At 39.5% G+C, this 25,462-nt stretch overlaps 1 protein-coding gene across 2 annotated transcripts in view; it reads left to right on the top strand.

The window, feature by feature from the left end:
- The first annotated feature begins 1,376 nt into the window (after positions 1 to 1,376).
- Positions 1,377 to 25,462, top strand: part of LOC102296768 (arf-GAP with coiled-coil, ANK repeat and PH domain-containing protein 2) — a 49,817-nt gene continuing 25,731 nt past the window's right edge. The window contains exons 1-6 of one of the 2 annotated variants that reach the window (XM_014333188.2): positions 1,377 to 1,811; positions 17,775 to 17,832; positions 21,301 to 21,420; positions 22,100 to 22,153; positions 23,824 to 23,882; positions 24,742 to 24,925. In XM_014333188.2, coding sequence (XP_014188674.1) covers positions 1,759 to 1,811; positions 17,775 to 17,832; positions 21,301 to 21,420; positions 22,100 to 22,153; positions 23,824 to 23,882; positions 24,742 to 24,925 — 528 coding nt within the window. In that variant the 5' untranslated portion in view covers positions 1,377 to 1,758. The remainder of the gene's footprint in view (positions 1,812 to 17,774; positions 17,833 to 21,300; positions 21,421 to 22,099; positions 22,154 to 23,823; positions 23,883 to 24,741; positions 24,926 to 25,462) is intronic. The other variant, XM_014333189.2, reaches the window with a different exon arrangement.

The following is a 25,462-nucleotide window of genomic DNA, read 5'->3' as shown; positions in this document are numbered from 1 at the left end:
GAAGATAATATAAACGAGAAAAGACTTGCCCGACCTTTTTTACATTATTTGTTGGTTTTCCCACCTCCGTGACGGAACCAAGTCATTGGCATATAATCGATTCGCGGTTTAGGAGAGTACATATACAGAGAAAAGAGCAGTATAAGTTTTGGAGAATTTAAGTAATTATTTTATTATTTTAAGATTCTTGACCACTCAAAACACATACTGTTTATTATTAAAAAAATTTACTGGAGTGCCCATAGGTGCCTTAGCTGTTAATTACAATACCAGATGGCGGAGTGCTGATTAATATTTTGACTGGCCTGCGGAGTAGAAGGGTGGCACACATTGCACGTGACAGTATGAAGTAGGGCAATATCAGAGACTTTAAATGAGAAGGACTTTGGTAATAATCAGGGGAAAATATCTCTTCATTTCCAAATGTCCTGCACAGAATGTTTTGAGTGCAGAGTACAAGAAAACTGAAGGAAAGGAAAGTGAGAAAGATTTATTTTCACTTTCTCACAGGATGAAATATAAAGCACATGTATGTGTTAAAAAGATTAATAATAAATAAAATATATAATAAAAAACATCTCATGAGACTTTTGAAATATATTTAAGCTTTTATCCTTGGAAATGTTGTATTTAAATTAAAATACATTTGCTATTCACATCCTAAATACCAAGCCTGCCATCTGCACAGTTTATTGTTTTTTTTATTTATATTTATAAGTTACTGTTTATGACTCTCACCATGGTTTGCTAAAGCCCCAAAGCCTTAGGAACGACTTTATAACCATTTCCAGACTGATAAATGCCAGTTTCTCATTTGTTCTGGAGTTTCTTTGGATTTTGGCACGATGTGCTGCTTTTTGAAATCTTTTATTTTGTTTTACTTTGTCAGACAAGGCCAGGTAGTTTTTTTAACCCCCTTAACAAATGACAAAAACAATTGAAAAACGCAATTTTTTTTGTTTTCCTGGGTTATCTTTGTCTAATATTAAAACGTGTTTGACGATCTGAAACACGAAAGTCTGACAAATATGCAAAATAAATAATAATAAATAAATAAAATAAATTAACATAAGAAAGTAGAAAGGAGATAAATACTTTTTCCACAGCAGTGAATATTATAGATACTTTGAAGGATGCAATAATATCCTATATTCTTAGTTATTACTGGATCTATTTATGAATTAGTTTATTCATTTACCGCTTATGTAGAAATAGCAAGGATTGTTGGGTCAAACCTTATTAAAAAAGTCAGTAATGAACTTTCATGAGTAGTTATATAGTTGTTATATAGTTGTCATATTCCTGCCTTGCGCGCTATTTTGTGAATTACATTTCAATACGTCCTCAGCAATGGGGCACATGCGCACTGGCCGGTGGATCCCTCTCTGACCACGACAGACGATCTTCGGAGTTGTGTGTGTGTGTGTAGTGTGTGCGCTCCACTCCCGCTGGCTGCTATGACCTAGCTACCGGACGACACTTTCCGTTTTTCCACGCTGACCCTTCCGCCTCAAACTGCAGTCCCCACACTCAACGTTACGGTCGTTTATGGTCGCATTACCGCCACTTTTTCATCGTAGCTGCTGGCCTCCGGGGCTAGCTGGCTAGCAGAGAGGGGGTGACGGAGTGGAGACAGCTGGTCGGACTGAGAAACGGCAGCGTTAGCAAACAAGCTAATTAGCGAGAAAGACTCAGCCTGGATTATTGCCTTTAATCAAAAGAGAGCATAGGTCTGCGGCTTCACCCACTGCAGCAAAAATGAAGATAACTGTGGATTTCGAGGAGTGTTTGAAGGACTCCCCAAGGTTCAGGTGAGTGATGACAGCCAGGCTTTTTTATTGTCCCGTCCGCTGCTTTTTTATTTATTTATCTCAGGAGTAAAAGTATACAGCTAGCCGCCTGCTAAACCCTCACGCCAATCAGCAGTAAGTAGCTAGCTGTTCATCGCCTGCTACTTTTCTATTTTTGTCCCTAAGAGAGCTGGGGCCAGCCTGGGAGGCTGCTGCTGGGACGAGGAAACCAAACAGACTCGCTGAGAGTCGTGGTGCAGTGGAAAGCTGCTCCAGCGCCTGTTTCCCCCCCCCAATATAAATTATGTAAACATAGTAAAATACATTAAATATGAACGCAGAGAATAGAGTCTGTCCCAGGATCCTTGACTGGCATGACCCTGCTTAATAGTGTATTTTTTCATGACAGCCAGCTTTGTGTTTACTGTGCGCAGTAATTCACTTTTCTGTTTGATCACACTTATATTTCTAATTAGACCCAATGTCTATTTTCACTGTCCGCTCATTATCTTGCTTTTAAAGTAACCTGACACATTCATGATCGTTTCCATATAAAGACATATTAGTAGCGCAAGCAGTAAGCTTCTTTCCTCCTTCAGTTACGAGCTGATCAGTGAAAAAAAGACAAATCACTGGTGACTTTAAAAATAGTGTTACCGTCCATGTGACGTGTTCTCTGTGTGGTCACTTCTGAAATCACCCCCCCCCCCACACACACACACACACACTTCTTCTGAAATTTGTGTAAAAATGGCTCTCACCTCCCTCCTCTAACAGTGGCCTTGAACTGTCCAGTGTTTTGAGAAAGCATCTTCCCCTCTTCCTCCCTCTTCCTCCCTGCACAGCCCCTCGCGCTCCCTTGCTGCTGCTGCAACATCCTCTCTCACAAAAACGAGGAACAGATGTTCGAAAGTTGTTGTTGCAGTTGTTGTTTTTCTGAGACTGAGCATTTCCTTTAGGATTGTATTCATAGGGCTGAACAAAGGGGAAATGTCCCAGTCGGCCGTTGTTGCCTGGTTTAAGGCTGTGTGACCACGATTGCTCCCTTTTACTCACTGTTTTAAATTGGACACATTATTACTATTAAAGCGCTCTAACTGGTGTGCTGCTTAGTGTGTCAGCTCATTGGTATTTGAGGTGTTCGAGGTGCTGCATGCTGCCACAGGCTTTGAAGCCCTCACCTCTTTGCGTCATCACACTTACGTTTGCTTTCATTGATTGTGGATAACAGAGCGCTGAGTCACTGCATACAGTTTGAAGTTTTCTATGTCAGCGAGGCAGTTTTTCAAACAAAGAAAGGAAACTGTTCAGTGGGAGTGCAGAGGCTTTGTTTGCGATGTATATCCAGCAGAATCTGAAATACTGAAAGTCACTCATTTGTATACAAGACTTGCCTGACTGTTCTTATTTATGTTAGTAAATAACAGTCATCATCATGCGCCAGGTCCGAGCATCTTTTAAGGTAATTCATTGCAAGGCTGCAGCAGTATAAAAAGGCTTGGCACTTATTTTTCTTAATTAGAGCTTTGTTTTTCCCGGCACTGAGGCGGTGTGTGATTGACCTTTCTCTGACCTGTAACTTTGCTGCAGCACCTGTTACAGCACCTAAATGACACCATTACCTTGTCCTTGCTTTATTCCAAAAACAAATGCACAAAAGATGTGGAAAGTGGTAATCTGTTGATCAGTTAGATGATGTTTGATGAATATATACTCGTTTGGGGTCACCTTGGGCTTTAAAAGGTGCTCTTTTTCTGACTTCTGGAGACCAAAGAATCTGTTGATTAATCCTGTAAAACATTAACCTAAAGTCAAAATGAATCATTAGACTTTACAGTAGTTCTCGTTCTGTTTGTTTAAATGTAACTAACTCTGCTTCTCTGCCTGTCCCTATCAAAAGTATAAAAGTTATCACTTTTATTGAGGGAATTCTTGGAGGGGTTTGGATGCAGCAGGCAAAGTACTAGGCCTAGTTTGTGACAAATAAACAACAAGCAGTGAGTTTCTCCTCCAGGACTACTGAACTTGCCATCGGTTGCACTGAACTTGCCGGTGCCACCGATGTCGCTGCTGTTTGACCAGAGTACATGTAATCTTGCACCACTGAAGGACATCATGGATAGAACCTGTAGGAACGTAACTTAGTGCTTAACTCAATGATTTCACTATAGTACTTTTTCTCGTAGTAGTTTTCTAGCAGGTTTTTTTCTCCAGTTATTTCTATGTTATGCTGCTTGGTGCTTCTACTGTTCTACATGTTGGATGCCAGCTTTATAATCCACACTAAAACCAAAGCATTGCATTACTATGGATCAAACTATGAAATATAATAAGTCAACAGCTGCAACATTAAAGTCATAATGATTTGGACAAGTGCCATTCTAAATGGTAAACACATTTAGTTTGGGTCAACACCTGGATTTTACTTAGCAAAGTGTAAGAGCCTTACATTGGTCTAGGATACTGTTACTTTTGGTCTAGGTGTGGGATCAGCATCATCATGTACCACCCAAATATTGAGGTCAGTTGAATAGCTGAATATATTGAGTGACCAGTTTTTTTCTTCCCTGGTGGAAATGGTACATTGACACACTCAGGCATTTGACATTGCATAAGCACACCAAATGCTGAAGGTGATCCAATGAAATATTAGAGATTGTGGGGGGTTGTTTTTGGTCAGGGCAGTGTGTTTTGATATTACAGCCTGTGCACTGTTAAGCTGCTTAAGCAGGATTCTAACTTTTACTTAAGTAAAAAGCCAGCATACTTTTTTTCCACTTTGCAAAACAATCAAACAAACAAACAATTATCAAATATAAAGTTACGTTTAAACTTTCGTGCAGCACCACTTTCAGTTGGACAATTTCTATCCCAATTTGTTTTACACTGATTGTATTTCTCATCAAATATTCTGATTTCCTTTCGGCACCTCTATTTTGTTCTTAGCCCGCTCTGTCCCACCCTGGTTTATAAACTTATGGAAACGCCCATGCATCCAGCTGACAGTGGATCTCCAGAGCTGAGCTGCAGCTCAGACTGGCGGGGCTGGAGGTTGTGGGATGAGAGACTTGCAGTAGAAAAAGCTGAATCATATTGAGGGCCGCCACGGCAACCTGGCCCGTGAGTCAGCTGGTAACATGAGACAGGAATGGTCGGTGTTAGTTGGCTAGCAGCAACTGAACTTTCAGAATGAGAGCAAGAGGATTGTTTTTAAATGTGTTACCAAATGTATGTGATGAGGTAAAATCTATGAGTAGGAAACACCACTGTATGGGCAGATGTGATACAACACATAGAACTCGACAAAGGTTGTCGTTACTTTTTGTCAAAAAACTCCAGTTTGTGTTTTATTCTGTTAATCTAATTCACATCCACTTCCCATGATTGTCTGAGCAAGGTAACAATATAGCCCTGTCTCTGTTTGTGCTTTTTTGTGACCTTTGCCCCCCTTTTGGATGAGTCATCAGTTAGCATTTCCTGACTTAAACACTGCTGTAGGTTCATCATTGCTCCATAGTTATTAGAGATTACTGCACCATAGTTTTCCACTTCGACCACCGCAGCTCTGCTGCCGTTTATCCAACCCCCCTCTCGTTGTGTTTGGCCAGGGAAGACGACGACGACGCAGGAGACACAGAGTATGGATAAAAACATGTAATACGCACCAGCGTGAATTAGCTCTCACTTGCTCAACATCTGTTTCCAGTTTGGTGTTCGCTTTCAACTTGGTGCGGGAGAATATGGAGCCCCCAAATGTAGAGAGGGTTGTTTTTAAGTGGTATTTTGGCACACCCCACTAACCTTTTTTGTTTTTTTTCATCCTCATTTTTGTTGGAGAAACTGTCTTTGGTTGTAAACCATGTGTTCGGGCTGCATGAGAGGTTCACTAGTGCAAAAAAGTTATGTATTTTTGGCAGTAAACCCTAGTAGCCTAGTTTTCCACTTGAGAATAGATGTTGGACTCGAGAGCTTCCTGGCTCCTCTTCAAGTATGATAGTTAAAAATTCCCTCCAGAGTGCAGCAGCTTTTCTCTCCACAAGTATAGGAACAGATGTTTTACATATTTTATATGCTGTTCCACTCTGCAATGTCCCCAACAAAAGCAATTATCTGTAGTGTCTTTTTATATGAAATAAGCAATGTGGGGGTAGCTTAAGGACCTCGAAAGTTATGGATACTATAGGCTCCATTTATTAAACTGATCATAACATCTGTAAAACTGAAATGTTTCCAGTTTTTTTACATAGGACACACAAGAAATTATCCCATCAAGAAAATTATAGTATGATGGAAATGTTTTCAGACTAGTTGTCGAGGTGAGGTAATTTCTGTAAGTGGCAGAAAAGTTCTCCTTGTTGTTGCGTCCCTTTTAATCATTATTACGCGAGTACGTGCTTCTGATTGGGTGTGTGACCATGCAGTGCGATACATCCTGATTAGCTTCCCATGGGAGTCCACCTGTGGGCTTGTTATCTGGGCTATTTGCAGTTTGATTTAATTAAGCTCTGGTCCATTTCCTTTTAATGGTTATTAAGCCAATTAAAATGAATGAAATGTGAGGACTGAGGCTGCTCTTTATATCACATAAATACCCATGTAAATACTTTAACTTTCAAGTATACAATTATTTTATCAGAGAGGATGAAGCAGAGAGAAACTGTTGTTAATTTTTTCTAATTAAGAAAATTTATCTCTCTAAAAACGCTTTTTCAAAACCTCAGATTTTGTGGATTTTACACATTGCCGTCGGTATATAATTATTAACTCTGGATTTTTTTATGAGGCAGGCTTTTCCCTGTCTATAAGTGATTGATCTGTTAAATGAGAGAATATTGTGTAAGTCATTAAGAAAATACTTTTGTTGTAATTATTATTGATAGCTCTCCAAATACATAATATTGTTGAACAATGATTGTTGATGATATCGTTTTCCCCTCGTCTACAGCAAATACAGTTAAGCCTGTAACTTTGTGGACATGGGCACAATTTTTGTAGTGTTGCCATCTTTACATCATTAAAGTAGATTTTTAATTCAAACAATCAACATATGATTATAGCAAACTAGTCAGTTACTATTAGGGAGTTAGTATTGTAGTAATTGTTTAGGGGTTCACAGCTAGTTTTATACACAGTCCCCTATTTTCAGTGGCTCAAAACTGATTGGATAATTAATTCACGGCTCAGTGAGCTGTTAATGCAAGTAAAGGGGATCTTCACAGGAGGCTTTTAGTATTCTTTAGGCTGAAATCCAAACTAAAAATTAAAGTAAATAATTAAGGAGTGGCCACATTAACAATCTATTTCATTCTTTAAAAGAATGAATGCACTGGCCAGCTGTGAGACAACTATTGTGGGTGATCTGTGACTTCCAGAGTTTACATTAAGGTGCAAACCTCTGGGTACACTCGAGATCAACAAGACCAGTTTAGACATTGGCAGAAAACATCTAAAAGAGCCTGAAAAAAATGAAGGTTAACTTGCACCAGAATGATGGAAAGAAAAAAGTATGGAGAAGGAGCCAAAGTAGTGGTCTGTCAAACATCATGAGGGTAATGCTGTGGCATGGGCATGTACGGCTGCTAGTGGAACCAGGTCACTAGTGTTTATTGGAGATGTGACTGCTGATAGAATTAGCAGGATTAACTTTGAAGTGTACAGGTTTATACTCTCTACTCAGATTCAGCCAAATGCTGTAAAAGCTGATTGTACATCACTTCACAGTCATAGGGATAATGTCCATGGTTTCTACACCTCCGGCAGTTGCTGACTGCAACGTTTTTTTTTTTTTTTTATCTAAGTATTAAAAAATAATCATTTGATCAACAATTATGTTAGTTACTGAAAATGTAAATGGGGATTGACTTTAATTCCTAAACATGTGTCATTATTAGTGGTGCAATGGATCAAAAATCTCACGGTTCGAATCAGATCACGGTTTCAAGTCACGGATCGGATCAATTTTTGGATCAGCAAAAATTAAAAAAAAAAAAAAGACAAATTCGACTCGCCATTTACTTATTTAAGTATTTTTTGCCTATTAGAAAACATTCAACTGAAGACTCATTCCACGCACTTATATAAAAACAAATTAAGGTGCAATATGGACATTATGGACCAGGCTGGGCATCCTCTGCACACGGCCATAAGCAACCAGAGGAGTCTGTTCAGTGACAGGTTGCTTCTCCCAAAGTCAAGGACCAGCAGACTTAAAAAGTCCTTTGTCCCACACGCCATTAATCTGTTTAACTCCTTGCTGGAGGGGAGAGGGAGGGGAAACGGGGACAAAGGAGGGGGGAACAAGTAAGCTGTAGTGCCTTCTCACTGTGCAGTAGTTTTTGTTAATATCCAACGGTGTAATAGACTCACAATACTTGAAATGTGCCGTCCCCTTGTATTCTTATTCCTATTTATTCTATTTATCCCTTTTGTATACTCTGTATTTATATATGTGTGTATTTCTGCTCACATTCTGCAACAATCTTGTCACACTGAAGTGGACGCGCAATGGGATATCATAGCGTGGCTCAAGCACGTTCGTCACAGTTTAAACCCCTTGTTTTGCACAACGGAATACGGCCTCCCGTCTGCAGCTAAACACCCCAATAGCTTTTGTAATAGCTTTAGCCCGGTCGGATTGGGCAGCAAAGGGCTGCTTAAATACAGCAAACTCCTCTGCACCACCACTTGGATCGCTAGCGCTGACCATAACTACCGCTTGACAGACCCAACACGCGCACCATACACATACTTTTTTTTTCTTTTTCGACTCTTCGGATCACATGCGTACCGAACCGTGGAGTGGGATCGGTTCGGATTTCGGATCAACCGTGATCCGTTGCACCACTAGTCATTATCCAAAAAACCTACTGACCTAACTGTGTGTGAGCACATTAATCTGTGGATCACATTAACGCCACCGTCTAGTGAAAATGCTGGAGTTTCCACTCTTTCTCATCAGTGCGTTTCCTTCCTGCTACTTCCTTGTGACATAGGAAGACCAAATGTGAAGCTGGCCTTGATGTTTAGTCAATCCCACACCAGAATTTCCAAAAGCTAGTAAACGTTTATCTTTAAATAATGACTTCATCTAGTTGACGATGCCGACACGTGTTTGTGTGTATGTGTCTAATGGTGGGTTTTTACCACTGGAGGACCCCCTTCTGTGACAACACTGCTCCACTCTCTAACAATTACAGGATCTACGTCACGGGACTGAATCTCACCCTATTCTTCATGTTTCCAACTGTTTGCCTCTACCACCACTGTTATTTCAGTCCAGTGGAATAAACCCTTTTCATGCAAAGTGGTCAGCTTTTCTGCGAGAAGTAATGAAGTTAAAAAAAAAAAAAGCAGACTGTGTAAAATAATCTTCCTCCTGTATTTTAAGAAGTTCTTGGCAGAAGTAAGACAAAACGAGGGAGGCTGCAGGACAGTACGCTAGATATATTTGGAAGACATCAAAGTAAAGATGTAATGCCAGGCTGACACATCTAAATTGGATTAGTAATAGTAATTTAGAAGTAAGCCTGCTTGGGGCTAACTATGAAGTTTGAGCTATTTTATTTGGAAAATAATATTGTTATCAACTAGGGAAACTAGAGCAGGGCGATATGGCCAAAAATATTTATCACGATATATATTTGAAAATTTGCGATAACGATATAACCGACGATATAATTGATGCGAGACAAAATACAGCTCCACAACATTACTAGCGCAAAAAGACAACCTTCCATTTATTTTCACTTAAACAAGAAGCTGGTTTTTATGTACATTAAAGCTTTATAAAAATGTAACAGTGCAAATGCAAATTCCTTGCTGAAAGTTTAACCAAAAGGCATTTCCAGTAGAAACGTGCTGACATATCCTGAGCATAACCATGTATAATATCCACTGAAGTTAAAAAGAGGTGCTTTGCAACATTAAACTGCAGTGTTCAGTACGTATTTTTCGGACCATGAGGTGCACGGGATTATAAGGCACATTAAGCGAAACAAAGCAGTCAGATAAATCAAACTTTATTAAACTCATTCTTCTTGCTTCCTCCACTTCTGTACCATTGATTCATTAATGTTGAATTCTCTGGCAGCTGCTCTATTCCCATGTTGTTGCAGTATATTAATGACTAACCTCGTATTGTGGATGGATTATCTCAGTTGTTCTCCTGACTGAAGTTTGGTCCGTTTACAGCATCCTGCCATGCGATTGCATTTGTCTCTACCTATCAGGAACTTTAACGTTAACTTTTATAAGTGGAAAAGTGTTAGTGTTCGTCCTCCAGCTTCACTGTTTATGTTATGCTAACATAGCTGTGTCGCTAGCGATCACGTAGCACATGATTATATACCAGCTAGCCCAACTTCAGTAACCCTACAAACGTCACTGCTGTTTAGTTTCCTGTCTTCATTTATGTTGGAAGTGACAGCAGAGCTGTACGTTTGATTTTTTTCAGAAATCTCTCAGTGCTATATCATGCTTAGGTAACTAGCAAAACTAGCGAGCTAACTTCCGCTAGCTTCCTGCTAACTTCTAATTCCGTTAAATGTAATAACTTTTGTTTTCATGGATGCCTGGAAGTTAAACTTTATAGTTACACCTGGTAAAGCAGCAATGCTGATCGTTTTATTAAAGATGAAAGAATTTAGACAGTTTTTAACGCTCAGTGATGCTGCAGTGTTGTTTGACCTGAAGCATACGGAGTTTAGGACCCAGATTACTCCCAGATTTAAGAGCATCTTAGTCCGACAAATACGACAATAACAACGGCCGCTTGCATGTTCTGCAAAAAAATGTGCTTTGTTGTGTATCTGACGGACAAACACCAAACCAGTTCCACATCACTGAAGTTGCACCATTTTTACAAACCAATTCTGGTTCATCTGTTTCACTCAACAATCGGCCATGTGCGTATGAAAACAAAGGCACTGCGCATGCGCGTTTTACTCCCATTCTATCGCGATATTTCATTTTCCTATCGTTGCCTAACATTATACCGGTATTACCGTGAACGGTATATGGCCCAGCCCTAAGGGAAACTTCCCTGTATTCTCTTGAATATGGCTTTAAACGGCTTATTGTCACTGGAGGTAGAGGAGCTCGGTATTTCTGTGTCAACAGTGCATATTAACTTCCTGAAATCAGATAATTGGTGAACCGAGAAGTCGTTTTACTTCTGTATGACCATTACATGATAAATAGTTTTTCCGATATTGTGCAACGGGGGAACAGATTTTCAACCAAACCGGTACTTCTGCATTACACAATATTCTCCAGTGAGACAGAAATACATGTAAAGTATATTCTTTGATGTCTCCTTTTGTCTTTGAAGTGTTGAGGACCGTACCGCAGGCCTGAAGAAGACTCGGTAGCAACATGAATGACAAACCTGTTCGGCCGCCTGACTTCTTTATGTAGAGTAGACACAAGCAGCTAGGCAGATGCCAGCTGCCTCACAGAGCTCCAGGGGTGGAATTATTTGCTTTCTGGAGTGTGGTCACTGAATCGCTGCTAAAGAATTAGGTGTCTCCTTTTCTTTTTATACAGTATTTTACTATCCAGACAAATCATTGACTCTAGTGCTTGTAGACTAGCACAGTAAAAGTCCGGAGCTGCTGTTAGTGTTGTTGGCAGTGTTTAGAGTCTTAGTCACCCCCTGCTAAAATAACCTTTTTATGTGGATGTTTACTCAAAAGCTTTAAGAGGCAGAATGTCAGGCGACTAACTAGAACTGATTCAAATGACTTGAATTAATTTCCTAAAGTATGGAAGCAAGCTATGGTTTACTGTCTACTGTTGTTAGATTGCTGGCTTACAAAATGGAAGATGGATCGTGTTATAAGATATATAAGAATATTGTAATATTGGCATTTATGTTCCAAGCAGGAGGCTTCTGTTTTGATGTACAGTGGTGTGGAGTCCTATCTGACATAAGCTTTTGGATCAGTGCCTTTTTGGGTCAACATAAAGGGAAGCAGGACATAAACATGGCCTCGCTGAAGCTGAAATTGCCTCTGATGTGGTTTACAAAGCAGACTTTTTTTTTCTCCCCGTTTTACTTCTTCATGGCCTGTAGTCTGTCTTATACCACATGTCTCTCCCTATTTAGCTCTGGCTTGATCCTCACACCCACTCCGCACTTAAACCAGGCTTAGTTCCCTAATTTTTATTGTTTCATGTAATAAAAAAGCTAGTAGTCATATGGATATTTCCTGGAATTTATTCTTGGATGCCTTGTCACAGAGGGAGGAAGAGAGTGCTTTTTTTAAGCTTTAATGGTTTGGAATATGGATATGTTTTCTTTAGATCTTGAATGAGCAGCACCAGCTATGGACCAGCAGGGATCTGGTATCTCTATGCATCCTAACCCTTCCAAATAGTTTGCACAGTTTTCTGTTGTTGAATGAAACCATAGTTCGGAGAGTTTGCATTTTGTTTTATCTACTGGTTACACTCTGTGAATGCTGTTTTTGCACAAACTACCTCTCTTGTTCTGTTTTTGGAGACCAGAATCCTTTTGGACTAAGAATGTAGATCCTTAGTGATCCAAATTGGTGGGCAAGAACATTTTATATCTCTTTACTAATGATATTCTCCTCTTTTTGTCAAATTTGGCAGGTAAATCTCATTAAACAAATTGATAAATTTAGACAGTTTTCAGGTTATTAAATAAGTTATACGATACCATCAGTGCTTTATTTAAATCAAGAGAAAGAGAATCTCCAATAATCAAATCACTGTTTATAAATGCAAAAGAAGGATTCGTGTATTTAGGAGTCTAAATTACTACAGATATAAAAGCAATTGTAAATGTTAACTTGTATATAAGAAGAACTTTGGATAGGGGGAGGACGATGCCCATCTCTTTAATGGATGTGTCAATATGATAAAAATGACTATTTAATTCTATTGGCAAAATTTCTTTACTTATTTCAGTTGATCCCTTTGCCGTTATTGAAATCATTTTTTTAACATGATTCATTCAGTATTTGGAACAATACAAAGCCCAGAAAAAAACTCAGATATCTACCCTATGACAGAGGAGGGCTGCAGTTCCCAAATTTGAAATTGTACTATTGGTCTGCCCAATTACAAACTGTACATTTTACTTTTCAAGGTGTTCCAACTTCCTGAGTAGATATGGAAAAAAACATCAGCAAAGAGTTGGTATAAAGCTCATAAACACCAACCCCCTTTTTTTCTCACCAGTCCATGGTAATGCATCCTAAATGGGACAAATTGTTCAAATATCATCCCTATGACATTTAAAAATGAGTGCTGTGAATAAACACGAGATATGTTGTTATTATTATTATGTAATTATCCTTGTAGTTGTTTGATGTACGATGATTTAAATCTCTTCTCGGATAGTCTTTTACACCCAAAAGTCAGCTGCTTAAAACCCAGGTCGTCATATTTGTGCAGTATCTTCTGTCTCAGAATACCAGGAAAAATAAATACAAACACTTAAACAACTTGTACCGTATATACTTCTTACTTGCCATGTTTTCATACTTGTGAAAGACAGCGTGAGATTTTTGTTTTCTTTTTGCTTTTGGTTTTTTGTATTTTCTTATCCATATCAAGTGCTGAAGAAGAATGTCAGTGTGTCACCTGCTCAGATGCTAATTTAACAGTTTTAAGTCAACAATCAGGATAAAACGTAAAATGCTTGAAACCAGACTGCGCAGACATGGTCTCAAGCAACAAAGCATTTTACCAAAATACGTAAGAGAGAAACAAGTCAATATAGAAAGAGCTATAATAAACAGGGTTTAAGAAGAATGACAGATAAAAGTAAGCCATATAGATATCTTAACTTTGTCTGATCAAATGGATCAGAATAATAAATCCAGTGTAGTTAACTTTGTGCATATGTGGCATTTCTCATGACTGTCATATCTACTTGCTCTTTGTACACTTAATCTAGAGTGAAGGCCACACAATGCCACCTTTAGTTTAGCAGGTTCCAGGTGAATGATACCATGTGTATATATATGTATATAAATGTATATTGTTTTTAAGAAAAAGAAGAAAACAACTATCTACAAAGCACATTTCAAATGGATTTCTTTCTCCTGTAAATGTATTCAGACTCCCCTGCAACAAGTATACTTTCAGTCTCATTTGCTAGAACCAGCTGTTCAGCTTGGCTCACTCCAGGAGTGGAAACAGAGTTGTCAGCAGTCAGTATATCCAAACCAGCTGAAAATGCTGCCTTTCATGTTACTGCTTTTCAACTTCTGCTGCTTCAGTTCATTAGTGTTGCCCTTTTCAAGTCATGCCCCAATATTTCTTGGTTTAAGGGCTGGTTCTGAATTTTACTTGATTTTTCAATATTTCTGTTGTTGATTTGTTTGATAAGCACATAATCTTATTGAGCCATCTAACCTCTCCTCAGCTTCGGGCCATGAACTTCTGTTCTGACGTTCACCTATAAACATTGTTTTTGATACACTTTAAAACCAGTTGGTTCTCTGAGAGATTTCAAAGTAGCCCCATGATGATGATCCCACCACTGTGCTTCATAATTAGGATGATGTTTTGTTTTTGTTGTTGGCCTTTTTTCCCCAGATGACCTGTTTTGACATTTTTTTTTCCCTGTTTCCTGCTGATTTATGATGTAAAGCAGTGTGAAATTTGACTGTCACCCCACTCATTAGAATTCATGAAACTAACCTGGTGACAACTCTATTGAAAGGAGTCTTATGAGGCTGTGATAAAACCGTGGTTCACACTGTCCTGACTACAGACTACAGAAAAGAGGGCTTTGTCACTTAGTGGATTTTGTATCACTTTGTTTATGTAGAGCAGCACTTGTACAACCCACACTTAGAGTTTGCTCATTAATTTAAATACCTGCATTCAGGTATCTTTTAGAGAGAGTTTTCTTTGTCTATTTTGGTGACTTTAGTCTAGTAGGGACCACATTTTATGACTCTTCAGTGTCGATCTTGGTGTTTCCAAAGCTTTGTGGCTCTTCTTTCCTCTGCTTTCTCCTCTTTTGCTCATTATCCAGTTTCAGCCTGGATATGCTCCAAGTTCAGAGCTATGAGGCAATAGCCCAAATGTTCGTTTTGCCAAAGCCCCTCCTTTTCTTATCCTGTCAGCACTTTTGCAAGTTTAGCTTGCAGGCTCAGCTTTTCAGATTAGAAGGAAATGGTCTTCTTCTTGCGGTTACTTGGAAAGCATGACAGTGACTGACTGACTGACAATTAAAACAATTGTTTCTAGGTCTGTTCCTGAGATTGTATCTGAGTTTTCCAGTCTTCTTTCATTTCAGTGATGTTTATTATAGTTCATACTTGTGACCTGGATACTAAATGTTGTTGTTAGCCCCTGGGCAGAGAGATCAAGTGACTTTTATCAAGTAAGAACTGGCCTGACAAGATGTTAGATAACACATAATCAGATAGTAATTTGACTGACTGACAAACACAGTCTGTTATTGGATAATTTTATTGTAATAATTCAATTCACTTTTTTGTAAAGTGTACAACTAAAGCTTTCCTTAAACATGTTTTAACTAACTCTTCCTTCCCTCTGTTTTTAGTGTTGGCAAGTGTTTGTACTCCAACAAACACTTGCTACTAACTACATCACTAACTACATCACCAAGCAAAAGTCAAATCCTCCTGAAGTCGGACGCTCGACACGGTCGGCAGAGCAGTGGTGATTCTGTGTGAATCACTGGAGAAATGTCCTTTGCCCGTGGCAGCGGAGAAAGACAAACGGGGCTTGTAGCATGTTCTTTTGACCACGGTTAATATCTGTGTGAGAGAGGCACAGTCATCTATTGCCTTTGACCCTGTTTCTGCCCTGTTGGACTACTTAAGACCTCAGTTCACAGACTTTACTTGGACTGCTATTTAAGACTCATAAAAAGAAGCACTTTGCTGTCTTCAAGTCAAAAGCCTTCCTCCTATACTTATTATGAAGCACAGAAGACAAAAAAAGATCTATTCAGCTAATGTAATTTATGTTAACATGTATTAATCATAGTACTTGCGCAATAAAGTACATGTTGCAAAGCAAAGGACTTCTCTATGTGGCAGGTTCTTCAAGCATTTAGCTGAATAAGGCATATATCAGTTTCTGAAAGCTCAGCAGTTTGATTTTGGCATTCCCACAGTTGAACTTACTGAGTGATGGATTTGCTGTTCATGCATGATATTCAGATTAGCCTTACCACCAGGTTTATCCTATGCGCCTTGTAGCATAGCCAGCAACTCAAGCTAATTCTAGTTTATAGTTTTAACGATTGTGACTGCTGCATCCGTGCATCCTGCATTAAAAAACAACAACAACAAAATCCCTTTCACATACAGAAGAAAGACGAGGACATGTAAATAACAATAAAATTAAGTCATACAGTTGCACTTCACAGTATCTGCTGTTCAGTATGCGCATACATCCAAGCCTCTCCTGTTGAGGGATCCCCGGCACTGACCAGATGTCCACGACTTAGTTTGATGCCATATGGGAGAACAAACAGCTACAGGGGGTTTGGAGAAAGCCGTCCGCTGCTACTGCAGGGTGACGTTCTTAATCCCTCTGCTTTACACTGACACATGGCACTCATGCACTGCACTGCATGATGTTGGACACATTTTTTCCTTCAGTAGAATAAATTGTATTTGAAATGTAAAACTGTTGTTCTTATCTTCAGTGAGTTTATGCTAAGGGCGATTGGCTGATAGGCCTGAAATCGAGAGAATCGCCGTGATAAGAAACAGATACTGTTGTATTAGTAGATGTAAACAGTTTTAATGCTGCTATTGTCTTAAGAATAAACTTGCCTCAGTGTTGATTACTGCTGCTAAATGGTTATAAATGTGAAGCATGCGTTATCTAAAGGCCACATCTGAGCTGCACTGCATAACTAATGATACATGACTTAACAGCAGCGCATTCATTAAGTTTTCATAATGTGCCACCACTAGCACCATCATTTCAGCTTTTCTCCTGTTTTAAATGTGTTTTTCTAGGATATGTGGGCTTATATCGTTGCAGTGCACTCCTTAAATTGGTGTTTTAATGCTAAAGGCGCTGTTGTGTTGTATGTTTTAGATGCACCTTAAAGACCTTGTTGCTTTTCTGCAGATACATCTATGTCTAATAAATCCATATATCATTATCAAGTGTTGGCATTTGCCATGTTATTTCTTATTATTTCTTTACTCCAGATTAAGCATAAATAAATGCAGTTTTAGAAAAAATACTCTCTGTCTATCCTGCATTAAAAAAGCCTTAGTAATGCGATAATTAACATCAAGGGGAGATTAATCCACAGATCCTTTGCTGGGATGACATATTTGATATTCTTCTCCCTCTGTTGTGGTATCCTGAAGCTCGTAGGCTGTCGATCTTGTGGAGAGGCGAGCTGTGTCTCTGTCACATTTTAGAGGGCAGGATGCCAGACCTGATTTCAGGCCCAAAATGGCAGCTCTCAGTTTGTCTGCTTCTAGACGTCTGTCTGTGTGTCTCACGTGCTCGAACGGGAGGATATTGTCATTTACTGCAGCTGCCGCTTTCAGAAACTATAATTGTGGAATATGGGAATGTTGGGGGAACCGGACTGCTATAATTAAATTAAGTTCTTCTTCTCTGTCTGAAAATGATCAAGATGTTGAAATAAAAGACAAATATTTGACCCAGTTTCAGTTGCATACGTGACAAAGATGAAGCTGTGTGGCTATAAATTATGTTGCTTATATTGGCATGCAGTATATTGCTTCCTTTTTACTTATGATCAACATAAGTGCCATAATGCGGAACAGAGATTAACCTAACTGCTCTGCAGACACAGGAGGGTTATAAGGAGAACCGTGATAATGGGATGAAGATGAAGGGTATGCATGCTTTCCAGCAGAATGCCTCCGAGTACACCTTCTTTCTCTGTTTCACAGTTCATGCATCCGAATGTCAATGAAGTATTGAGTCATGGTTGCGCTTCACTTCAAACCTTTACATTTTCTGTCCTCACAGAGCCACCATAGAGGAAGTGGAGGGGGATGTGTGCGAGTTGGAATCCAAGCTTGACAAAGTGAGTACCGCCCATGAAAAACATTGTTTAATTGTTCGTTTTCTCCACCGTGTGAGCCAGCAGCAACATAAGCCATCCTGTAACAGGTCAGGTTTGTCCTCGGACTTGTCCTCGCTGTATTCCTTGGCATTTCGAGCAAGACTGAATGAAAGCAGACGAGCAAACGCACTCGTTACCCTTCCAGCAATGTGATGGTTTACTTGGACCAGATTAAATATCTATCTATATGCCAAGTCTTTTATTGTAACTGTGACATTTTGTTGATCAAAATCATACGTTTGTAAAATCATGAAAAGGGATGTGTGCCTATTATTAGGGATTTGAAAAATGGATTTCATGGAGGGGCCAAATGAATTCATGATGAAAGACGAGGTTAATGTTTTAAGTAGAGTTTCCAGTTTTTGTAATAGGTCTGGATGAAGTAATGCAAAGTAGTATACAAACAAAATCAGGGTTATTTACACACTCACACTGATGCATGCATCGCTGCAACTCCGTCCAGTATCTTGCCCGAGGATAGCCCGTTGATTGGTAGACGACCCACTCTACCGCCTGGCTCAGCATTTACTCACCATTCAGCATATTTATTCTTTTATCAAAGCTTTTTATTGTTTTGCTTATTTTTAATACGAAATACTCATGCGTAGTATGGTATTTACAGTCGTATTTAGTGGTACAGACTTGGGTTGGACGACTGGACGAATATATCGACTATCAATGATAGGCTGAGCCCATCGGCCATCATTTTTACAAGGGGCAATTTAATTATTCGTCCATGAGTAAGTTTGCTAATAAAGATGGAGCTAATAGAACCAGTCAACAGAAAGGAAAAAAAAAATTATAGCGCTGTTTTAACAGCACCCTCCTCAGAGAGCGCCCAAATGCTTGTTGATGGAGCTGCAGAAGCTGGTGATAGCCTAGCATACTCAGCCGGATGGTGGTCACATGCATGCTCATGCAAATTAGCTGTGTTTGAGTAGTTTGCTCGCACTGTAGGTCTGCACAAGCGGGACACCGCTTTGGTTACATCCTTAAATTGACCTCTTTCATCCCAAATTGGCGACTTTATATATATATTTATGTGCTGTCAGTGTTAACGCGTTAACGTAAAATTTTTACATGTCGCCCAACCCTAGTACAGACTGTTAAGCACTTGATGAAATCCATATTAAAGCTACAGAATTGTTTCACACTTGATTACTTATTAAAATTAAAAAATAATTGGCTCAATAACTTTCTGTGTGCAGAGATATTTTGGGAGTGTTATTTATAGTCCTGAGTCCTGAAGAGTGCCTTTGGTACTTTTCCCAGCTTTCGTGCAGATTTTTCTTTTTCCCCCCAACAATCAATTCGTGCCTTTTGGGTTTTTTCCTGTGTAACTGACATTAAACCAACCAAACAGAGTCATGTTTATCAACGGTTGTACCGTCTTGATGCCACAGAGCCCCCCAGAATTGTTCTCTTGCTTAGAGTGAGACCGTAGAAGAATCCAGTTCTTTATTCCTCGACTTAGTCTTACAGCGTTACTCTTACACCCTCCTCCTCACTCCACCTCCGTGACTCAGCCTCACTTCCCCTCTTGCTGTGGAGAGGAAGGATCTGCCAGAGAGTGGGTGTGTTTGCGTGAGTATGGCTGTGATAGTGTGTGTGTGTCTGAGTGTGTATGTGTTGACTTGGGTGGAGTGAAGTTGTCTTCAGATACCAGAGTTCAGCTTTTCCTTCAAGCTTGCTTACCTGTGTGACCATAACGTGCACAGCCATGTTGGATCAGAAGTAAATCAACAGAGACAGTGTCCACATTACATCTGCTCTCATACATCCTGTTTCCAAACAATGGAGTAGAAACCTTTCACATACTGATGTCTTCTGAATGGTGTCACTGTGGTTCTGTTTCTGTGAAACTGTTGCTTCCCTCATCAGTGTTAAGTCTCTTTTTATGTTCTGGAAATGAACCAAGAGAACAATGAAAAAGCATGTCTACCTGAAGCATTCCTGAAGTGCTACAAGAAATTATTTACAGAGCAACAACAGAAAGCGAATACATCTCTAGATCTATGGGTGTTTTTTACACGTCTAGTTTGCTTTCTCTAGAACAATCAGTTGGTGACTTTAAAAACTTGGATTATTGGAGAACGTGGAGCATCCCAAAATGCAAACCTTGAACTACTGAACTGCTTCGAAGTTTGTTTTAAACCAGAGTGAGACCACCTCCTCCAAAGGGTCTCGGTGTGCGGTTACCTCGTTTACATCTGCGCAAATTAACATCTGCACAATGGATTTAAGCAGACTAAACACCACAAGTGTGAAAACACCCTAACAACATGCAGCAGGGCTGAGGCAGCTGTAGTGTAATCATATTTAAAGATAAGTGTTTTGTTCAAATGCGAAGGAAATGACACGTGTGCATGCTGGAAATGTGTGTAAATGTGTGTGAGAGTAAGGTGTTGACCCACTTGTCTTGTGCTTCTAATGTTTTGTAGCACTTTCACTTTTTTCCACTTTGAGCCTGTCTTTTTCTTTTGTATCCTCACTGCTGAGACGGTTATATGATTGGGGGAAAAGAGCATTTTTTTTAACCTCCCAGGACCTGGCGTCCACATATGTGGACGTCACATTTTGGGTTATTTAGGCCAAAATACTCAATTTTGCTCTACAAGAGCCTGATATCCACGTACGAGGACATTATACTGCTACCGTTCTATCAAAATTTTAAACTAATATCCTCATATGTGGCTCTCATTTTTCTTAGAAACAAAAATCAGGTAAAAAAAAAATCTGGTAATTCTTTGTTTTTACATTCATCGTGTCCCAATCAGCCCAAATATCAAAGAGAAATTAAAAATGCTGCTGTGAAAGAGTTCGGGTCTTAGGAGGTTAAATATTAAGCGAAATGAATGCTTCATTTTGAGTGACAGCATTGCTTATTCTCTTTCCGACTCAAATTTCACTCATAATTAGTCGTGAAGCAGGGTCAGTCTGTGTTTGATCAGCTTTTAGGTGTTCATTAACATTTAGTAATTGTTGAAGGAAGCTGCTTAAAATTGGCATTTTCTTAGCGTGTCATGTAGCTGCTTTGGCTGTAGATGCACATTCAGCCTCTGTGTCATCAGCTGTGTGGGAGTAGATGGAGAGTGGCCAGAATTTGTTGGGAGTTTACATAACCTGGAATTATCTTTGCCCTCAATGAGTCAGAAGGGAAAGAAGTGGCTGTTGTTAATTACCAATAAACTGAGTAAGCACTGAGTATCTTATATTTTAGTCCTTTTCTCTGCGTTTCCAGTTTCCACAAAAAATCCCAAATCTATTTTCAGCAGCAGAGCTCCACTGTTATTAATAAGAGACAATGCCCTGAAGAAATCTCTAGCACTGTTCCTAGTTTGTGTTCACTGAAGTGTTTCTATTGTTAATGCATTTCTTCATTTCTCCGTTACCCCCTCGAACACTGACGTCTGCCGCTTTCCTTTCTAGTTGGTGAAATTGTGTATCGGGATGATTGATGCTGGAAAAGCCTACAACGCAGCTAACAAACAGTTTGTTAATGGGATCCGGGAGCTTGCACAGCAGTCCACCAAAGATGAGGTCATTGAGGTAAACAAAAATATAATTTTGCTCGATCTTATCTGCACAAAATGCTTTGAAGTATTTTTTTGCTTCTTCTCCAGCTTGTGTTGTGACAGTCCTCCTGTAATATCCAGTAAAACTTTGAAAACTCTACATCTCAGTAAAATAAACATCACAGATGGTGTAAAAGCATTACTGACTTCATGAGAGTCCCCAGATGTGAAGAAGCCTTTAGCTCTTTGTTTGATCACTCTAAATGGGCTTCACTCTGCATCCATGGTGAGATTTATCCAAGTTTGAAAACTGAGGGCTAGCAGAACCTCGCACTGTCCACTGGGTCTCGCAGAGGTCAGATGTTTTGTTTTGTTCTCTCTTATAAATTTTGCATGCCGAGGCAAGCACTTCCTGGCTGCCTTTGTGTATTTTGTTCACCGCCTCTCCCTTTAGGTTTGAAGCTGAGCCACTGCGTGTATCTGAAAAGTGTAACTTAGCCAAAAGAATTCTTTCCCAAAGTGCTATTGTTGCTTCAAAAACACCAGGGTTTCCTTTCTCTCATACCTGAGGAGCATTTGTCCCTGCAGCTGTGGCTTAGCAGGCATTTTGAACCACTGGTTTTAATTATATTTGACCTTGTGCTGTTTTGTGTTTTATTCTTGCTTTGTCTCTTTGCCTGCCTTCATGGCTGTCCTCTTCCTTCTCTTCACAGTCCAGTCTCACAAAGTTTGCCGAGAGTCTGCAGGAGATGATCAACTATCACACGGTACGCTGACCAAAACCAGATGCATGTTTTTTTCCCCCAAGTGACTATAAAATCCAGATCGTTTAAAAAAAAAAAAATCCTTGTGCTGAGAAAGAGAAGCAGAAAATGTCCAGTGAACATGTTTTAAAAGCTTAGCACAGAACTGAACTATGGTGGCTGAATGTGAAGAAAGTGGCTATAATAAGCATCTTCCTGGGGGAAGATTTCATATTGCTGTAAAATATGTGAAGCAGGGTGTTGCTAAAAACACACAGGAAACAATGCCTATTGTAAACAGTGGTTTTAAAAAAAGCTCCTTGGGTCAGCTGCAATAAATTCCTTTTTTATTCATTGTCAGCCATCATTAGTCACAAACGCTTCGGGATTTCTTGTCTTTTGTTACAAAATAAAAATAATTCCTGGAGTAAAACTGTCCATGATGTCATAAGCAGATCTGGTTGTGTGTGTGGGTTGAAATCCATCTGTTGGAATAAATCATCCATAACTGGTGTAAAGTGTTTGTGTGTTTAGTTCATCCCGCAGACAGGTGAAGAGCTTTAGTATAATGTTGACCATAACAGATGTGTTGCATGCTAGATCATTTAAAATAAGCCAACATGATGCCTTTTCCCCACTCTTCAAGGAGCCCAGTAGGAGAGATCTAATTATGTGATTATTCCTTTCCTTCTTAAACTCCCTACTTGTCAGTCTCTGGTCGGCATTAAGGTGGCGCTTGAAACTTTCCTCTGTTGGGCTTCTCATTAGGACTTTCTCTACAGTGAATTTAGAGATTCCCCTTGTCAGGAATTATCTCCACTACCTCTGCCTAACATGTCCTGATTGAGCCTCCAGGCGTTAGCGTTGCACTGTGATCGTTACTGCTAGTTGAAATACAAAATTTACAGTTGAATAGAAGTAACATGGTTACATAGTTTCTAAAGGCTTTACATCTAATGTAGATGTTGTCACCTCAGTGAGATGTTTGTTGCCTTTCAGGTTTGGTTAAACTGGCTTCTGCACAGTTTTAGTTCTATGTTTAGGTCAGACGGCAATTCCAGGATGTTTAGTACTAGTTAGTAGAGATATTAACTTAGCTGCCTTGTTCCCTAACAGCCTGAGACTGTTACTCATTGGCGGAGACTGCGGTCACATCAGCTGATTGTCAGATAGGATTTTGCTGCTCAGCGATCTTTCAGCACGTGATCTCCTCACAGTGCTCAATCTGTTTGTCAGTGAAGGCCTCTCCACATCACACTGCTCATATTGTCTGTTTTTGACTACAGATATGCGCCGAAGCCTTATTTAATGTATTCGTCTGGCTTTTTTTTTTTTTTTGCTTGGTTCAGCTCATTTTTAAGGAAGGATGCAGGTTAATGAGGGTATGACTCATGAGCGAGAATAAACGAGTCACGTCATTTCTCGTGTTTGTGTCTTTATGAGGGGAGTTTACAAAGTCAGCGCGTTTGAGTAAATTTAGCTGCTTAATTGCACCCTGTGATGTTAACAAACGTCCTCCTAAGCAGATGCTGAAAACTAACTTAGAAATCACACGGGGGCTTAGAAAGAGAATAAAATTGTCAGGTTTTTGTTTCTTAAGTTCCTCGACATGTTTAGAGAGAAACCTTTTCTTCAAATGGGAAGAAGCAGTCACTCAGTCTTTCTTAGTCTTTCTGTCTGTTTTTGTTTCACAGATATTGTTCGATCAGGCCCAGAGATCAATCAAGACGCAGCTTCAAACCTTTGTCAAAGAGTGAGTATTAATTAACCACAGTAAAAACTGGTTAACTTACCTTTCACAGCTTCAAACACAAAATATTCAGGAGTAAATACACTACAGGATGATGCGGACAGCATTGTCATTAAATTGCATAAGAGAATATTTTTATTTCTATGTAGGCTTCATAACATCCTCCTCAGTTCTCCTAATTTAGCTCAGAAATTTGGGCAGCTTGTATAATTACAGGAAGGAGTTGCTTCTCTGGTTTATTTCATTATAAGGATTAGCAGTTTTTGCCTCTGGCACATCAGGACTAAACACCCACATCAGCAGCACTTATACTTTACTCAGTATCTTGTGGTGCTCAAATGTGACTTAATCTCACTCAGGAAAATGGCTGCAAATGATAAGTGTGGGGCATGTGGTTAACAAGAAGCAGGTCAAGGAGTTTGCCTTTGTTTTAAATTGACATGTTCCTGTTGCCTGACCGTTCTCGTGCTCATTCATATTCAGAGATTCCTGTAACTATGGACCTTAGATTATTGAAGTCCCACTCTTTGTGGAAACTCATTAAAGTTTGTCCTAAATTAGGGTAAGAATTCAGTCTTTCAGTGCAAGCTTTCGTCTTTCTCATGTTAAATAGTCTAAAATGTGACATTAGCTGTCGTGTCTCTTGAGTTCTGACACTAAATGTTGAGCTCCTTTGGCTTTATGCTCATACAGTTCAGGCTATAACCTCACATTCACTTCTATGGTCACTTTAGATTCACCAGTTTACCCAAAGCTTTGCTTCACTTTGGACCGTGGGAGGAAGCCGGAGTGCCCTGAGAGACGCAGAAAAACCCAGGATCTGCTGTCATGTTTATACTAATAAACCTCTCTTCCTTTGAAGTGACCTGCGTAAGTTCAAAGAAGCCAAGAAGCAATTTGACAAAGTGAGCGAGGAAAAGGAGACGGCGCTGATCAAGAATGCCCAAGCTCCCCGTAACAAGCAGCACGAGGTGGAGGAGGCCACCAACATCCTCACTGCCACGCGCAAGTGCTTCCGGCACATTGTCCTCGACTACGTCTTACAGGTACGGCCCGCTGGATGTTGAATGACAGCAAGGGATGCAAGTTTGTTTTGCTGCACTGACATGCGGCCTACTGTGCATTTTAAATAGCAGTAACAGGGTTTTATGCTTACACGTAGGATGATCTAAAAAAAGAAATGCGGTGCTATTTCAGGGAGATTTTGACTTGAAACTGAGGCAGTTTTCAGTCAGACTATATTTATATATAGCAACAGATTGCTGACATTCAGCTTTTAAGTATGGATCTCAAAAAAAGCTGAGGTGCACGCTGTCATGTTCAGAATTTGGATGAGAACTTATTATTCAGCATTTAATTAAAAAATGCTATTTTTGCACAGGAATGCTGTGTTTGATTCTGTTTTATCCAAAGTGAACAAAAAAAGTACTCAGAAAGAGGTTTAATAACCTGGTTAGTCGGAAAAGTTTCTTCAGTTTCCAAAATCCATTTTTGAATTAATGTTGTTCGTCTCCTTTTGCTCGTTTTCTTTCTCATTTTCTCTGTCAAAGCCACTTAGATATTTTCTGCTGTAACCTTACTCA

This window comes from Haplochromis burtoni, unplaced genomic scaffold (genome assembly GCF_018398535.1).
Source record: "Haplochromis burtoni strain Fernald_Lab_line unplaced genomic scaffold, NCSU_Asbu1 Contig_5, whole genome shotgun sequence".
Taxonomy (NCBI): Eukaryota; Metazoa; Chordata; class Actinopteri; order Cichliformes; family Cichlidae; genus Haplochromis; species Haplochromis burtoni.
The sequence above is the reverse complement of the archived record's forward strand: the minus strand, read 5'-3'. Positions and strand labels throughout refer to the sequence as shown.